General features: G+C 38.1%; 1 protein-coding gene across 2 annotated transcripts in view; it reads left to right on the top strand.

Annotated features, from left to right (window-relative positions):
• The window catches only part of FHIP1A (FHF complex subunit HOOK interacting protein 1A), a 264702-nt gene that overhangs the window by 212889 nt on the left and 35714 nt on the right, over nt 1-16099 (top strand). For both annotated transcript variants that reach the window (XM_007999990.3, XM_007999992.3), the window contains one exon: nt 11651-11818. In XM_007999990.3, the coding sequence (XP_007998181.1) occupies nt 11651-11818 (168 nt within the window). The remainder of the gene's footprint in view (nt 1-11650; nt 11819-16099) is intronic.

The raw sequence follows: 16099 nt of genomic DNA on the forward strand, positions 1-16099 counted from the left end.
ATGAGCTTTGTCTGCCAATTGTTGTAAGTTTTTTGAGGGAGAAGTGTTTCTTATGCTTCTTTTGTGTATCCTCAGCTACTAGTATATTGTACACCTGGAAAACATTCAATATATATGCAGTTGGTTAAATAGATGTGTCAAAAGAAAGTGACTAGCACTCTTACCACTATATTAGAAGAGAGTGATGTGTTGGTTATGCTGGAAAATGAAATACCAAGACAAAGAATTGAGATTAGCACTTAGTTTTATGTCACTGATGTGGAATCAAAGAATGCTTTGGAACAGACTTGTAACAGAGAGGGTAAATCATCATCATTTTACAGCAGAGAAAACAAGGCTCATGATTTGGAAAGAAATGTTCAGAGTCTGTAAGCTTAATATTTGTGAGAGGAATAGAGGATATGAAGCAGATGATCTTTCAATTCTTTAACATTTGATTATGTTTACAAGGTTTATGTGGTAGCTTTAGGTTTGCGTTAGAAGGTCCTCTAAGTGTTCCAAAGTGCTTTTCTATTATCCTGTCGATCCTCACTTCTTTATGTGCTCACCAAAATCTGTGGAGGAAGGCACTTTTCACAGAAGCCTTCACATCTCATCGTTAACCTTCTTCTTTGACACATCCGCTTACTGTGGTAGATTACATAGTATGCAGGCCTGAGACATCAGGCTTGTTTTCCATTTGTAAGCAGTTGGGACACCAGAATATTACTTCGCTTGCCCATGGTCACCAGATGCTAAGAATTAAAATGCAAGTGTCTTATATTCATTCCCATTGCAGACCATTTTCTACTACTCCATGATGTTTTTCTCTTCTTTAAGATCTTCTGGAGACCCGGAGAGAATCCTGGCTGAGAAGGGAAGCACATTTGTGAATCCCTGATCAGCAAAGAGATCGGTTAGTGCAAGTACCTGAAGCACCCAGGGTAGAAGATTATGAATCCCAGGTTGGAGAAAGGATGGCTTTGATGAGTACTGAGAGAGGACGCTGCCCTGTGCCAGAGTGGAACAGGAAGCAGGAGCTGATACCTGAGAAGGACAGGTCAGCTAACCAGCCCTCAGTGAGGGGTTTCTAGGACAGCCTCGTTACTTGCTTTGTTGTAGGCTTCTCAAGACATCCGTGATCATATTTAACTGTTGTACAAAAATAGCAAACAAAATAAAAGTAGTGTTTTCGTCATTTGTGCCACTGTTTCTTTCCGGTAAAATTTAAAAAAATTTTTGGTTTTTAACTTAAAAAATTAAATGTTAGTGTTGTCTCTTATTGGTTAGTTAACAGAAAAGCTAATAGAGAAGTTAGTCTGTCTAGTGTATATTTTTAAACAGATTTCAAACACTGAGTTGTCACGTAAGTAAGTCGTGAAGTCAATTTGGTAGGTCACAATTAGCTCTTAAAGTAGAATAAAATAGAAAATACCAGAGTGCATTGCACTTAGTAATGGTGAGTATTAGATATTATTATAAAATATTTTTATTATGATGAATCATGGTATTAAAAAGTTTGAAAACACTGAATGGGAGAATGTTACTAGATTACTTGTTACTTGATATTACATTTCTGCTTTATCATGGGCTGCGAATAAATGTTAGTTGGTATTCTTTTGGTCTAAAACATTCATTAGTTAATTATTTCATTCAACATATGTATTTTAAGCACCCAATATATGCCAGGTACTGTTCTAAGTGTTTGCTGGGGTTGAGATATCTATAGCAATTTACTTACAAAGCATATCTTATTTCTCTTACTCAGAGAAAACACTGTATCGGTGTGCCTAAGGTTTAGCTGTGGATACAGAAAACTCCCTTTATATTACAGAAAACTCGCTTTAATGATCCTTTTGTATTCCACACACCATTTCTATTTACAATTCATTAGCCAGGACACACATAGTAACATCTAGATGCAAAATGTGTGTGTGTTTTTTTTAAATAAAGTCAGGGTTTATTCCCAAGGAAGAGAGGGAGAATAAATATTGGGGAGACATTTAGTAGTGCCTGCCATAAACATCAAAGCTTCTTACAGATAAACAAAATTTCGTTTCCATTGATGGGAAACTGGAAATTTCTATTATTATAATTATTGGAAAGGCACAGGGTTGGCAGGGCCACTGCATAGAGTTGGGCAGGTTGTCTACTGCACAAGGGCAGCCTGCTGAGGGTGCAGATAGGAGAGATGGTGTTCATGTTCTGTTTGCCAGACTTTGTGTCCTGGCATGGGGCTGTGTCCACCCACAGGAAGAGGCACCCTTATCTAATTGGCAGAAGACACCTTCTTCTCTGGCCAAGCCATCTGCTTACCGAACTGTGGGCCTGGGGGGCTACTTTGCCCAAAGAGATGTATTGCTAATTTGCAGAAATGCCCTATATGGGCTGGTTGTGGCTCAGAGGCCAGTCTCAACTAGCCTAGAGGTCATCTTAAGCATTTGACCCTGACATACCTGATTCTGCCCCTTCTTCTAGTATAGCTCTTCTTGCCTGGTTTTATATTTTTAACATAATAGAAGTTAGCTGACAAAACTTTATGCATTGTCTTATCACAAATAGGCACAGAGTAAATTTTCAGAGGCTGAGCAGGTCTACCAGTCCTGCAGAGTCTCCTCATCCCTGACGTCTTCGTAGCCCCTCACGTCACTTCTCTTCCATTGTAGGAAAGGAAATTCGTGTTATAAATTAAGCTTACATCGATCTCTGATTTGAAATGGAAAATTAGATATCTTTTGTTTTTAACTTCAACAAGTGCATGAGGGAGATAATGGTACCAAATGATTGGGTTCTTAAGCATCAGAATTATGAAAAGATAGAAACGGTCCCACCCTCCCTATACACAGAGAAATAATAGTTAAAACACACACACACAAAACCCCACCTTATCTAAGGCAGCCAGGTGGTATTCATCTTGGAAACAAATGCAGAGAGTGGAGGGAAGATCTGGTCTGAAAGTTGGTGTGAATCTTTTATTCTTTCCCTGCACTTTCCTAAGAGAACATTAAAAATTTATCAGCAACAAAGGCCCTGCAAGCTTTTCTTCAAGTAAGAAAACCAAAAAGCAAGGAAAACAGAGAAGGAGTTTAGTCTATTTATCTTCTGACTATAATTTTCTCTCGCCCCACACTAACTTTTTTTGAGGGCTTGCTGTCCCATCATTTTTGTGTCTGACTTGCGTTTCGGGTGAGGTAAAGCGGAGTCATTCTGATGGGATGCTCCTCTGTGATTATCCAGTGGCAGATGATGTGCAGGTTTGGGACAACAGAGAGGAACAACCAGAATGACTGCAATTATTGAATTTGTTTGGGCAGATGCGTGTGTGTTTTCTGCCTTCCCATTTTATTGAGGTCTTTCCAGTGCTCGTGGAAAATAAGTGAGGAGTGAAATCTGTCTTTTATCATCAGAGCTTGCTTTGTTACAGTTTTAGTATCTAGGAAAATGGGTCTAAATTTAAATTCCTCTCCCGAACGATACATTTAACCCATCAGGGAGATTGAGCTGTGTGCGTGTGGTGGCGGGGCGGAGGGATGGGGGAGGAGTTGAGGCGGTTGCGTGGAATGGCAGGCGTTAGATGCTGCCTTCTTGCAGTGGTTCTCAGACGCTTCATTCTAGAGAAGCTGCCGGTTGGGGTTCTGGCCCATGGACCATTTCCCCTCTACTGTGGGTTTTAAAGTCAGTCTCATCAGCATTCAGTAGTATTGTCTTATTAATCAGGAAGATAAATAGGGAGAAGCCTGAGGAAGCATTTCTTTTTTTTTTTTTTTTTTTCCCAGCAGATCACTTTTCGAGGTTGCCATAATTCAAGAGCATGGCATGAGTTACACTCTGTATTTTCAATGAAATGTTATTCACTATAAGTGGAAAATTTCCCCTGCTGTTCCGGCATTGTAAAATTAATATAACTACCCTGCTAAGGAAGGCATCCCCAACATGGGCTGTGAAAATCCAGTGTTTTTATTAGTAACAGGGCTGCTGATTTCCATCTTGACACGTTTATTGATTACTCTGAGTACCTGGCGGTGCATCAGGTCCTTTGAGAGTTCACATTGCAGGTCAGATGTAGTCATTTCTGCAGTAAGTTTGCGATCTTAAAGGATGAATGTATGTATTATGAAAACTGAGAAAGGGAACTGACAGCCTAGAAAAGGGAAGTCTTAGAGGTTTAATAAGAATTTCAGAATAGGAAAGTTGAGTTTTGCGGGGACAGCATTCGTCCGTCACCACTTATTAAGATGAGGGCAGGGTAAGGTACAATTTAAATTACAGCAGGTGGAATCTCCCTTTATAATGAGGAGTACTTTTTTCTGATTCAAAAATTATGAGCCTCGACTAAGCTGTGTTGCCCAAAGAAGCTGTGTAATCTCTGTTTGAGTTTGAAAGAAGGGTGTTGTGGGTGTTTGTGTTTTGGCAGCCCAGCACCAGACCTCTTTTTCTTTCTAAGCCTGTCTCTCCAGCCTTCTGGTGATTCTGTGAGACACCCCTTCAGTAAGTATTTTTTTTGCTTGGACCATCTGGAGTTAGTTCTCATAAGATTGTTGGGACTCAAATAACCGAAACACTATGCTTAGAATAGTCCTTAGTTACCTACTAGGTGCTCAATAACTGGTCAGTGATGTTTTTATTGTTTCTCAAATTGTCATTGAGAAGTTTGAATAAAAAAGGGAGCCTTTCTGGAACAATTAGTAAATAGGAAAGAGAAGAACCAAGTGATCTTTGGAATACCCCTCAGATCTTTGTTTCTGAGCCAAAATGCCCCCATATTTCCTTGTTAATACCTCAGGACCATGCTATGAATTACCTGTCTTATGGAGTATTTGGGTATTCAATAGTTAAACTTTATTAGGTGAGGTTCAAGTATAATGGATCATATACTGCATTATACTCTAATAAATTATATCATAATGAAGCTATAAGGGTACAAATTATGCACACATAGTATAGACATAGCCAAGTGGCTATAGACATAGGCATTTGCTGAAACCTCCAAGGAGAGAGGTTTAGCGAAAATAACTTTTGATGTGAAAAAAGCAGTAACCCTTCAACTTGGCCAACCCTAGTTGCAGCATTGGCCCATTGGATATAGGACCATTTTTATTGGCGAGGACAACTTTATTCTTGTTCTGTCAGTATTGGTCAGCTTGTCCTGTGGGATTAAAATGAGGTTTAGATTGGCTAGCATTGGCAAATACAGATGAAAATATGTTTTAGGGAGTTTCTGTGTCCCCTCTAACTACAGCCTGTTCTAGGACACACTGAATCTTTGGGGCTGATGTAGCCCATCCCTTGTGACCACCTCAAAATCTTCTGATTCTACAAAATGCCTGGGAGGGAATGGGGAGGGAGTGGAAATGGTTGAGGTGTTCATTTTCTATAAGGGGGGGTTGTACTTTTCCTCCCCCCCACTCCCAAAAACATGTACAGACAGGCAAATTTTGTTCTTTTGCCACCAACACTCCCACCGACTTCCTGGTCCTTCTTCTTTTTTTTTTTTTTTTTTGCCTCAATTTGGCTTATTTTAAACTGAGGACCCAAGTCAGGAAATAATAGCCATCCTTTACTGAGTCCCTTCTATGTGTTGAGATTTATGTGTATTCTCTTTAATCCTCTTAATACTTTCAAAGATACTGGATTATCCCCATTTTGCAGAGGAGAAAACAGGCTTAGAGAGATTAAATAACACAATCAAGGTTATACAGGTAATAAATGTTAGGATTTGAACTCTAGTTTGTGTAGCTTTTTCTGAAAACCACTATTATCTTCCTCTCACTGTTTTCCTCAAAACCTCATTTTCTACTCCGGGCTGGCAACCATATTCCCTGCAAGGCTAACATAACTCCTGGTATAGACCTCACATAGGTTCAGGTTTTAAGTAGAATTTCCTAATGCATTTGGCTTCTGCTTACAACAGCAAAGCACTCAGAATTCTGTTTTGTTCATCTTTCTGTCCCCAGGACCCAGTGCAGAGCTTTCACACCTGCATAAATGTTTGCTGAATAGGGCCATTCCTGATATGTTCCCATTGCGAGGAGGTATAGGAAAAGTTAGGAATCTCAAAGGTGCAGCATCCATAGCAGTTGACAATATTCATGACAAGGTAATCTGAACACTGAGAACAAAATGGAAAATGCAGAAAAACAATCAACCAAATCCCAGATAATAATGTTTGTATTTCGGGGACAGGTAGTCAGTGTTTATTCAAGTACCTCAAATTTGGGCCAGTTAAATGCATTGAGATCTGCTCCAGGGAAGCAGTGCTCAGTGAGAAAGCCGCATGGCCTTGGGAGCACCATCACTGCCTGTGGTTTGAGTGGCACTGCCTCCCACGTTGTGTCTCTGGTGCCTGGTTTTCCCCAGGCAGACAAATCCCAGCTCCTACTTCCACTGGGGAGATGAGCGGTGTTTCACTATTCAGGGCCTGGGAGGACCCTGAAAAGCCATTTGTTCACTGCTTCCCTTTTCTCCCAGAAGATATAAATTTATTATACTGATATATTTAATGTATTACAGATCCATTGAAGAAATGCTGGGAGAAAAGGGGCAGAGACTGGCTTTTATTTTAATACACTTTCCTCAAAATATGTTACTGAAATCCTCATTGTAGTCACTCTGTTTCCTCCTTCCTCAAATATTTTAGGAATAAATTAGTAAACTTGCTGACTTTGGCTGTCACCTCCATTCACCTCCCCAGCTGGCCTCTGGCGGTGCTAGCAGTATAGCGTGTGGCCTAGAGGTCGGGGAGCAGAAGGGAGGCATAGGGGAGCCGACGGGAGGGAGCCAGAATCATCAACTGCAGACTATTTTCAGATCTGGAGTCATTGAACATTTTCTGTCCTGAATTTTTGGCTGAAACAGTAGAGCTGCTTGCTGAGAACCAGGGCGTCTGTCCTCCCTTCTGTACTTGAATGTTCTTCTTAGCGCTTCATGTCCTTGGAGGGGAGAAGATGGCTGCAAGGAGTCCATCCAGCTGCTGCCCTTGGCTGCAGGTGGGTGGATGTGCCTCCCGCCTGTCCGTTGGCTTGGCTCTGTCTGGCAGCGGCGGGTGGGCTCGTAGCCTGTGTTCCCTGTTAAGACCCTTTCACTCCTGTTTTGTGTGATCCAGCCTTGTCATTCTTTTCCCCTCTGCTGATTTCAGTGGGAGCTTCACTCTGGTTGGACCCACTGGGGCCGATGACTCACTGATGACCCAGGTGAACCAATAGTTAGCTAGTTTTTTCCTCTGTTATCAAAAGAAAAGCCAAGGAAGGGTGGCTTCTAACTTGGAGAGGGTGCCACAGTCACCTGACCCCACTGCCTGCCACCTGCCTGAGTGACAGAAGGTAGGATCCATCTGTTTGTTCCAATGTGACTAGATCACAAAAAAACAATTAGCAGGTTGGAAATGTATTTTTCAGGACACACATAAACCTGCCATTACAGGGAGGATTCTGGTGCTAATTTAGATGCAAATGGAATGGCCCAACTAGAGCTGATTACAGAAAGGTCAGAATGTCTATATGCTCAATTTCACTCCTATGCTGTGCAATAAGTTAATGTGCTGCTGCAGTTGTGGGCATGATAACTGGCTTTGGTTCTGGCTTTAATTCTTTTTAGAGAGCTTTGGTTTTATAGAAGTAGAATGTGATGCGTGGTGTCACCTCCTCCCTTCCCACCCACCTCCTTTTTAAAAGAAAACACACTGTCCATTTTGCCTATTTCTGAGAAGCTTGAAATTCTAATAAAAAATAAAAACACACTTTTGGAGCTCTTAGCCTAAGACAAAAAAGAGTAGATTGATTGTAAATTCAGTTGCCATCCTGTTCAGAAAACTGATCTCACCTATGTGTGCACTTCTTCCAGGCCAGACCACGCTGGGTTATAGCCTGGAGCATAGGAAACTGGTGATGAGAACTGGTGGGTGAAAGCATGGCGTAGATGATGGTTAACTGTGCTCTTGTGGTGTTTTTTAGATGTTTTTGGCTGCAGCTCACAGTCAGAAATAATATTTTGCATGCTTGCATATATATGTATATTCACTGAATTTGCAAGCAAAGCCCATATATTTAATATATTGCATTATGTATATTTTCAACAAAATATGTATACACAAGTTTGACAAAACAGTACTTGCCCTTACTACGTGCAGGGTACTCTAATATTTTCTATTGGAATCTGGTCTAAACCATTAATGAACTAATAAACTGAATTAACTACCCACTCTTGATCTCAAACTGTAGTTTCAAAAACACCGGCTTGAGGGATTGGTAAAGATTCTTGGCATGAAGAAGGACCCAGACAAGGGCTATAGGAATGTACAGAAGACGGGCAAAAAAAGATTTATTTCCAAGGATGGACTAAACGGGACTCAATAGCAGTGAAGTCAAGTACCTGAGTCAGGCCTCTATTCTGGAACTTGGGTTGAAAAGTAATCACATAATAGCACCTAAGCAGATACCTTCTTTAGAGTAACAACTGTTCTTATCTTGTCAAGGATAATTATTCGTTTGTGGACACTGAGTTTTCTTTAGGTGATTTCAGTCATTGTGGCCCACCTTTAGTATGAAATTACATTCTTAAGCTTTAGTATCCCTAAACTTTATTATTGTGTATGATATGGCAGTAAGGTAGAACGTCATTTACTGTTTCTGTTAGTATTTCTATGTAAATTCGTAGCTACCTGCAATTCTTTATAGAACAAGTTAAATAAATATTGATAGTCATCTCTAAGACAGAGATCTTACTTATATTAACAGCGGATTGTCCTTCATAATGGGTGCATGAAGAAGACGCTACTTTCCAGTCTTGCTAACACTTCTTTGGGGCATTAGCAGAAGATTTTGTTTTACATTCTGCACAGCAGAGCATCTTTTCCCTTGTGGTTTATTGTTAGCTTTCCAGTGATCACACTTAGTCTCTGGTCTCATCCTCGTTAAGGAGGTTGCCTATTTGGGGGGATTAGAGGAAGTTTCTGAAAGTAAGATAATGGGACAGGAAAAGATTTCCTGGTATAAAAAACTCCTAAAGGCTCTGAGGATATGGTGGAAGGAAAAGATGGAAGGAGAAGGGAGCCAGATTTTCCTGATTTGGGTATTAGTTTAATGTGAGTATGATCTCAGTTCATAAAAATATGCAACTTAATGCTTAATGGACTTGGGGTTTTAATATTTATAGCATGTTATATAAATATTGTCCCTCCAAGTGCTTCTTAAATCCTCTTAGCTTATAAATGACAGCTTTGATTTCTAAAAAGAAGTGAAATCTTTTCATTTATCCAGCCTAACAGTAGTAAACAATAGATACTTAATGCCCTCCTTTCACATTAGGCCACAGAGACTGAGACTATAGTTTAAGGAGTTGATTGCTGTGCTTTCGAGCTTACTAAGGTCATATGTAACTTAAGAGGGGAAAAGCTGATGCTACATTATTGGTACAAAGGCTGGAATTCTGTATGACACGTCAGTTCAGCAGTGTTCCATAGATAAGTTGAAAATACTGTATTACAGAAACTACATACATAGCCTGTTTGGAATGATTATGCAACTTTTTTCTAGTGATCAATGTTGTTGGGGAATTAGATTTTCACCTAAATCATTTAGGATTAAGTTTCTGCTAAAGGATCCCAAGTTTGCAGTAGTGAAGTGGATGTGAGCTAATGTAGGGTTGTTGTGAGTCATTTCCCCCTTAGCCATGATTGGTGACATCAGTTATTACAGAGATCTTTATAAAAAATGTCTTTACTCTCTGTGGCCTTCAGGACACATGTAGAGGATAAAGAATAATCAAAAGTTAAACTAAACTCTGGCAAATATAAATCACTAGATCTTTGGGGCTGTCATTCACTCAGGAAGAAGTATGTTCTGTGTGCCAGGCTTTGTACATTGCATTGGGGTAATAAAGGAAAAGACACAGTGTGCATCCCAGGACAGCATTAGGAGTGCTCCATACATGGGACTAGAAAACATCAGGAAACACAAAGACGGAAGTAGTTTGTTTCAGACTCAGGGGCAGACCATGAAAAGCACTCTTCCCAGTGCGATTTATTTGTTAAATGGTTGATGGTTACCTGTTTCTATTGCTATATTTGGGCCACAGAGAGCTCTTTACAGTTGGTCAGATGACATAGTAGTGTATTGAATGTCTGAGAGCTTGCATTGTTGGCACCAAGCTGGGGGAAGGGAATTTGCGCTACGATATGTACTCAGACCACTGTGGAATGACTTCTCATTAGATTCTAATGCACTGGATAAGCATGCCTTGCTTAGGATAAAGAAAACAGACACACTGACTTGGTAATATTTTATCCACCTGGGCTCATCTATCCAGAAGATAGCTGAGCACCAGAACTTTTTAAAAGTAATTTAAGCAGCCAAAATAGATAGCTCCAAGCCTTTATGCACAGATGCATCCACTCAGGGCTCATCTACACTTATGTAGCAGATCTGGACATCTGGTTTCTAAACTAATCTGTGGATTTTGAAAGCTGAAAATTAAAAGGGGAAGAGGAATGGAATATAAAAGGAATGGCCCAGTAACCGTAAGATAATGTGACAACTAACGCTTTTAAAGGAAGAGAAAGAAAGAAGATTTTAAAAAATGGAAAAGGGAAAATAAAAATCACTCAAATTGTATTGCCATCTGTTTTGTTTAGAATCGAGTGCATTTGACTCATGGTGGAGGGATTGCTAAGATTTCTAGGGTGTGTGGTATTAGAATCTGAAAGTTTGAACTATTTCTCTGGTGATTTTCATGGTTTCAGGTGTGGCTGTTTCTTTATGCTTCTGCGGGGCAGTTGATGACCCTGGGAATGACCTATATTCATCAAGAGATGGTATATTCTCATCTTAGGAGGACAAAGATGTATATGCTAGCTCTTAAAATACTCCTAATAAAAAATGTTTACGGTTAGAATTTTGATACTTGAAGCATCAAATCCTCAGCTTCTTGAAAAACTTGGCTCTTCAGAGTCTTATTCACTGAAAAATTGACATTTTACTACATGAGAAAATTACACTAGGTAGCAAATATTAATTTGTATTATAAAAAAGTCACAGTTACTTTATAAGCAGTGAGTTCTTATAGTACTTTATAAATAACATTTTATGTGTATTATTCAGTTATAAAAAATTTGACTTCCATCTCTCCAGAAACACATCTGAACATCTGTAGTACTTTGTGTCTGTACTGCTCCTTTGCAATTTATTTTATCATTTTGCTTGTTATAGCTCATCTTCCTGGACATAAAGAGTGTTCTTATGTTTTCAGCTGCTTGTACATAATAGGTCCCAATAAATGTTTATTGAATGACTAATAATGAAACAAGTTACTCCAAGCTTTCTAATTAATCCTTTACAATCCATGTAAATACTTTCCATTATCTTTTTTCTTCATTTCTGATTATACTCTAAAATCTTTATGGTATTTGAACTGCATTTGATGATTAGAATTGTCAGAACACTTGAATTGATTCTTTATGCCTTTCTTTTTCCTTATTGAATTAAAGGGTGGAAACAGCATGAGGTATTGTGGAATGTGAATAGGTTATGGGTTTCAATAAAGCTCTGAAGTGTGTTTTCGTGGGCAGTCGTGTTCTTGCCTTGATGGGGTCACTGTGGTGAGGCTGGGGCCACGGGAGAGGCGTGTATCACAGCATCAAGAGGATGCTCACCTGCACTCACTCTGTTGTTGGTTCTAGGTGACTGTGGAGGAGGTCATGACCACAACTGCATATCTGGACCTTTTCCTGCGTAGCATCTCTGAGCCAGCACTACTTGAGATCTTCCTCCGTTTTATCCTATTGCACCAGCACGAGAATGTCCACATCCTAGACACTCTCACGAGTCGAATCAACACCCCGTTTCGGGTAAGGAGAGCGCCAGAGGAAGGGAGCTTACAACTAAGAACAGATTTCAGGAGAGTTTGTTTTGGGAATGAAATTATGAATATTCTCTTTTGCTCTCTCTTTTTTTTTTGGTTGTTGTTGTTCTGTGGCCATTACCTTCTTTCTATTTGGTTAGAGATGAATGGGATAATGTGTTTTGCTCTCAAGGATCCTTCTGTCAAAGAGGTGACACTTACTGCCTTTCATAGGACATCTTTTGCGATTTCTCTGTTTTAGTACTTTCTTCTGTAGAACTAGCAGAATGCACTTTTGTGGGGGCAAGATGCAGGGGAACACGTGGACTTAAGCTCAGATAAAGCCAAGGAACCAGAGTGCATCATGTCTGGATATTAGAGATCATATTCCTGTCCATGAGTTTTCCTGAAATGGAAGTTTGGAAAGTTGTGAATTTGGGTGGTCAGTCTTCATTTTGAAGCTCTGATTAACTTGAAAAATACTCCTCCCCAAAGGCTGTTCCTATTTAATTGCAATTCTTGTTTTAAAAGCAAAAGAATGAGAACGTATATATCATTCAGTTTGTAACATATATAGAGATAATATGTATAACAATAATTGCACAAAGGGGGAAAGAGGGAATAGACTTATATAGGAGTAATATTTCTATATTTCACTAGAGCTAATTTAATATAAATCTGAAGTAAATTCTGGTAAGTTAAAATGTATACTGGAAGCACTAGAGCAACCACTAAGAAAATAATTTAAAAATATAGTGGAAAAATCATTTAAAGGAATTAAAATGTTATACTAAGAAAATATTCAATTAGCAGTACACTTAACAGCAACATAATACACATTCTCCTCCAATGCACATGGAATATTCTCTAAGACAGACCATATGCTAGGCCATATAACAAGCCTCAGTGAATTTAAGAAGACTGAAATCATGCAAAGTATGTTCTCTGATCATAATGGATGGAAATTAAAAAAATATTGACAAACAAATTTGGGAAATTCACAAGTATATGGAAATTAACACACTTCTAATCAGTGGGTCAAAGAAGAAATCACAAGGGAAATGAGAATTTACTTTGAGATAAATGAGAATGAAGACAAAATATACCCAGACTTATGAGATACAGTAAAAGCATTGTTTAAAGGGAAATATATAGTTGTGAACACATATGTTAAAAAAAGAAGAAAGAGCTCAAAGCAGTAACCTAAGCAGCTATCGTAATACACTGGAAAAAGAAGATCAAACAAAGCAGGCAAAGAGAAAACAATAAGGATTAGAGAGAAATTAATGAAATAGCAAATTTAAACAATGGAGAAAATAGGTGAAATAAAAAGTTGGTTCTTTGATAAGATTGACAAATCGTTAGCTAGGCTGATAAAAAAAGAGGGAAGTCTCAAATTACTAAAATGAGAAATGAAAGAGGAGGATATTACTATCAACCTTACAGAAATAAAAACAATAAGTGAATACTATGAGCAACTATATGCCAAAGGATGACTTAGATGAAATAGACAAATTCTAGAAAGACACAAACTTGTGAAATGGGAAATCTAAATAAATTTATATCAAAATAAGATTAAAATAGAAATTAAACAAACTACTCATAAAGGAAAGCCCAGACCCAGATGGCCTCACTGGTGAATTCTTTCAAACATTTAGGCACTAGTTAAAAAGTAAGGTCAGCAAAATGGTGGAATAGGAAGACCCAGGCCCTTATTCCCTCACAGAGAAACCCACTTAACAAAAATGTATGGACCAAATTGCCTTTGTGAGAACTTCAGCAACTTTGTAAGAACACCAGTTAAGAGGTTGTAGCACAAAGCCAAGAAGAGACATATTGAAGTGTGCAGGAAAATAGGTGGCATTATTACTTGCTCTAGCCATGCACCCTCCCCAACACAGTGTGGCAAGATCCAGAGAAAACTTCCAACTGCTGACTTTTACCTTGTGAGGGAAAGAGAAGAGTGAATTGCTGGCTTCACATTGCTGTTATGTTCTGTCTGTTTCTTGGGAAAAGAGGAATAAAATAGCTGTAAGACACACAGAAAACAACAAAATGGAATTAGTAAGTCCTTCCACCTCAGTAATTATTTCAAATGTAGATGGATTACACACTCCAATCAAAAGATATAAACTGGCTAAATAGATTAAAAAACATGATCCAAGCATATACTGTCTAAAAGACAGTCACTTTTGATCTAAGAACATGCATAAGCTGAAAGTCAAAAGATGGAAAAATATATCCCATGCAAATGGTAACTAAAAGAAAGCAGAGATGGTTGTACTTATATTTAAAAAATTAGATATTAAGGTAAAGAGACAAAAAAAGACAGAAGAGATAAGGAATGACATTATGTGATGATAAAAGGGTCAATTCACTGGTAAGATATAAATATTATGTATAACATCAGAGTTCTCAAATATATGAAGCAAACATTGACAGAATTACAGGGAGAAACAGACAGCTGCACATTAATAGTAGGAGACTTCAATGCCCTACTTAAATAGTGGATAAAAATATCAGACAGAAGATAAAGAAGGAAACAGGATTTGAACAACACTATAAACCAGTTGGACCTAACAGACATATACCAAATACTCCACCCAGCAATGGCAGGATATATATTCTCCTCAAGTGCACATGGAACATTCTCCAAAATAGACCACTTGTGAGGTCACAAAACAAAGTTTAACACGTTTACAAAAATTGAAAGCACACAAATAATTTTTTTCTGACTGCAATGGAATGAAACTAGAAATAAATAGTAGGAGAAAAAGTGGAAAAAATTATGAATACATACAAATTAAACAACACATTCTTGGACCAAAGAAGAAATCACAAGGGGATTTAGAAAATATCTGGAGACAAGTGAAAATGAAAGCACAATATCCCCAAACTTATGAGATGCAGTGAAATAGTACTAAGAGGGAATTTTATAGCTGTAAACACTTAGGTTAAAAAAAAGAAAATCTTGAAGCAGCAACCTAACTATACATCTCCAGGAACTAGACAAAGAAGAACGAACTAAAGTCAAAGTTAGCAGAAGGAAGGAAATGATAAAGATCAGAGCAAAATTCAGTGAAATGAAGAATAGAAAAACCAATGAAACCAAGACCTGGTTTTTTGAAACAACTACAACAATATTGATTGACCATTAGCTGGATTAACTAAGAAAAGAGAGATGACTCAAATAACTAAAATCAGAAATGAGAGAGGGGACATTACAACTTATGCCACAGAAATTAAAAAGAACATACCACAGACAATTATACACCAACAAACTGGATGATCTAGAAAACCTAGATACATTCTTAGAAGCATAGAACCTATCAAAAATGAATCATGAAGAAATAAAAAAAAAGTCTGAACAGACTTACCTCTAGTAAGGAGATCAAAGTTGTAATAATAATTTAAAAATCTTAAAGGAAAACCCAGGACCAGATGGCTTCACTGGAGTAGTCTACCAAACACGTAAAGAAGAATTAACATCAGTCCTCCTTGAATTCCTAAAAATTTGAAGATCCAGGAACATTTTCAGACTAATTTTATGAGGCCAGTATAGTCCTGATACCAAAGCTAGACAAAGGTACTTCAAGAAAACTAGAGACCAGTATCCCTGATGACTATTGATGCAAAAATCTTTAACAAAAAGATTTTTGTTAGCAAAAAGCATTAAACAGCACATGATAAGGATTGTACAACATGACCAAGTGTAATTTATTCCTAGAACACAATGATGCTTCACCGTATGAAAGTCAATCAGTGTAATATACCACGTTAATAGAATGAAGGACAAAACCCACAGGGTCATCTCGATTGATACAGAAAAAGCACTTGACAGATTCAACACCCTTTCATGATAAAAGCACTCAACAAACTAGAAATATAAAGAAACAACTTCAACATATTAAAGCCCTTATATGAAAAGCCCACAGCTAACATTTTACTCAATGGTGAAAGACTAAAAGCTTTTTCTCCGAAATCAGGAACAAGGCAAGGATGCCCACTTAGAGGTCCTAGCCAGGGCAATTAGGCAAGAGAAAGAAATAAAGGCATTTAAACTGGATAGAAAGAAGTTAAATTGTGTCTGTTTGTAGACAGCATGATCATATATATAGAAAATCCTAAAGATGTCACTCAAAAACTGTTAGAACTAACAAGTGAGTTCAGTAAAATTGCAGGATACAAAGTCAACACACATAAATAATTTGTATATATTAACTATGAACAATTTGAAAAGGAAATTTTAAAAAGCTCTTTATAATAGCATCAAAAAGGATAAAATACT

Source organism: Chlorocebus sabaeus, chromosome 7, assembly GCF_047675955.1.
Source record: "Chlorocebus sabaeus isolate Y175 chromosome 7, mChlSab1.0.hap1, whole genome shotgun sequence".
NCBI classification, from domain to species: Eukaryota; Metazoa; Chordata; class Mammalia; order Primates; family Cercopithecidae; genus Chlorocebus; species Chlorocebus sabaeus.